The sequence below is a fragment of the Macrobrachium nipponense genome, chromosome 26 (assembly GCF_015104395.2).
Source record: "Macrobrachium nipponense isolate FS-2020 chromosome 26, ASM1510439v2, whole genome shotgun sequence".
In the NCBI taxonomy this organism is placed as follows: domain Eukaryota; kingdom Metazoa; phylum Arthropoda; class Malacostraca; order Decapoda; family Palaemonidae; genus Macrobrachium; species Macrobrachium nipponense.
Genome location: NC_087215.1, coordinates 5581419 through 5584038, shown reverse-complemented (window position 1 = coordinate 5584038; position 2620 = coordinate 5581419). Strand labels below are relative to the sequence as shown.

The window sequence follows — 2620 nt, the reverse complement described above, 5'->3', positions numbered from 1 at the left end:
GGACACTTGGAAAATGGAGTACATCAAGGACGGAGGCTTAACACTTTTACTGGCCAGCATGACAACAGAAGCCTCACGTCTGATGAAACTTCAATTGACAACAGAAGTTTCAGAGTAGAAAATGGCTTAGGTGACACTGCGACTCACAGCATCATCAGAGCTTGGCATGATTCAGAGGGGATCAGATGGGGCAGTTCTAAGAGTGGGAAAGTAGTCGTTAATGAAGATAAGTGGATAGTGCGGGATGTCACTGGACAATTTTACCGGGAGAGCTTTGTAAACAGTCATGATACAGAGAGCAAAAATATACTCTGGGCTCATGGATCTGACAACAAAAAGATACACATGGATAAAAAGGGAAGGACGGGCGGTGTAGAGAGCAAAATAACGAGGAAGAAGGAAGAAAAGCAGAGGAGGAACAAAGAAAACATGACTAACTGGCTGACAGAAGATACTCTGAGGCAAATGGAGGATTACCACAGTGATGAATTCACTAAAAAATTCATCAAGGGAAACAAGACATTAGCCAATAAAAGCACTCAAGTGAAGTTTGAGAAGAAGCCATCTAAAATCATGACGTTCGACAAGGGAAGCAAGAACTGGAAGGTGGAACACGGAGAGAATAATGATGCAGAAGACTTCCACTTTGTAAAGAGAGGGATACGATTTTGGGATGGCAACAAGAGGGAGAGGGAGAGCAGCAGCCCAGAGAGGACCCACAAAATCAGCGTCTCTTCTTGGAAACGGAAAGAGGAGGAGAAGAGAGTGAAAGAGGAAGTGTGGGAGTACAGAGAGGAGGACCCTGCTTGGGTTCAGAGAGCTGACAAAAACATCCGACTGAAAAACCAAAAGGAGAGGATACATGACGCCGAGAAGACGCGCTCAGCCGATCAGGACAAAAACACTGCTACTAAAAGGGACAAACTCCTTGGGGCTAAGCTTGGAATTCAAGAGGGAAGAGGAAATTACTGGAGGATTGGTCACGGAGAGAAATCCATGAGTAAAGAACTCCAGGTAGTGAGAACAAGTGATGAACAGCTCACAAGCTTCTAGAAAGAATGAACTTTGATGAAGCTGTGGCAAGCAAACCTGTATTTCCTTATTTTGGCTTGCCAACTTATCAGTCAATATTACAGGTTATTATTTGCTAGTGATAAACATCTCACAAAAGCAAACCTGTGCTTATTTTGGCCTGGCAACCTATCTGCCAACAGTTTTAGTGATTTCTGTATCCTTATATTGGCTTGGCAACCTATCAGTCAGAATTGCAGGTAATTTTTTGCATGTGACAAACATCTCATAAGCTTTCTAGACAGAAAGAACTCTGCCATAGCTGTGACAAGAAACCTGTTTCCTTATCTTGGCCTGGCAACCTATCATCAGTTATTTCAGAGGATTTGTTAACGGTAGGCAGCCAAGACACGATAATGTAGCCATCAGAATGAATGGCTGTGGTTACAATGAGACTGAGTAAAATAATTTTGTTATTGTTTGTCAAGAAAATTGTAATTAAGGTACATATAATATAAAACTTATGTTTATATATCACACTGTAAAGAATTTCAACATGCATCCTTTTCAACCAAGTGATTATTCAAGTCGATATTTACACACACACACACACACACACACACACACACACACACACACACACACACCAAATCAAATACTGTACAGAACTTAGCATGTCATAATCATAGTTAAGGAATTTAACCACTGCCTAAAAAAACAAACAAACATCTTTACTTGCGCTTTAGAATGTAAATAAATAACCGCAAAGATATAAGTCCAATCTTTCATGTCTACATAAATTTGCTGCAAGGTTAGTTGCAAATAATGGATCATTATTTAAGATAAATGTCCTGGGTCATCTATTGCATATAACATCAGGTTAAGCCATTATTGCAAATTTATGTTCATAAGGTCATTCCAATATTTTCCCCCAAAAAAGTATTTAGATACAGCTTGCATGTCTTCAGGGAGTCTGTAGAATCCTATAATAATAATAATAATAATAATAATAATAATAATAATAATAATAATAATAATAATAATAATAATAATAATAATAATAATAATAATAATAAAGCTTTTACTGAAAATAATGGCTATTTCAGCCGCGTTTATTTTGTATAGAAGTTTCTCTATTCTTCTTATTATTGAGTTTTCTTCTGCACTCAAACTGGCTATTAATATGCCAAATGGGGGATTCATGTAAAAAAAAGTGGTATTTGTCAAACTGAATACATTATACAATTGACATATATCACTTTTTCACATGAATCCCCCATTTGGCATTTTAATAGCCAATTTGAGTACAGAAGAAAAGTCAGTAATAAGAAGTATAGAGAAACTTCTATACAAAATAAACGCTGGTGAAATAGCCATTATTTTTTTTTAAAACCTGTATTAATGAAGTCTTCCTCCAGCAAATAATAATAATAATGATAAAAATAATAATAATAATAATAATAATAATAATGTATCCTAGGACATCAATCATAGTTATATACAGCAAATAATTTAAATTAATTCAAATTATTATTCTTCTATTTTGGTTTATATTTTATATATTTTTGTATATTAAATCCTACAATAAGTTTTAGATGTTCTCTGCTAC

At 35.8% G+C, this 2620-nt stretch overlaps 1 protein-coding gene across 1 annotated transcript in view; it reads left to right on the top strand.

The window, feature by feature from the left end:
• The window catches only part of LOC135199983 (uncharacterized), a 2990-nt gene extending 809 nt beyond the window's left edge, over positions 1–2181 (top strand). The window contains exon 1 of the mRNA XM_064228170.1: positions 1–2181. This exon is cut by the window's left edge and continues 809 nt beyond it. Within this exon, the coding sequence (XP_064084240.1) occupies positions 1–1053 (1053 nt within the window). The 3' untranslated portion in view covers positions 1054–2181.
• The last annotated feature ends 439 nt before the right edge of the window (positions 2182–2620 follow it).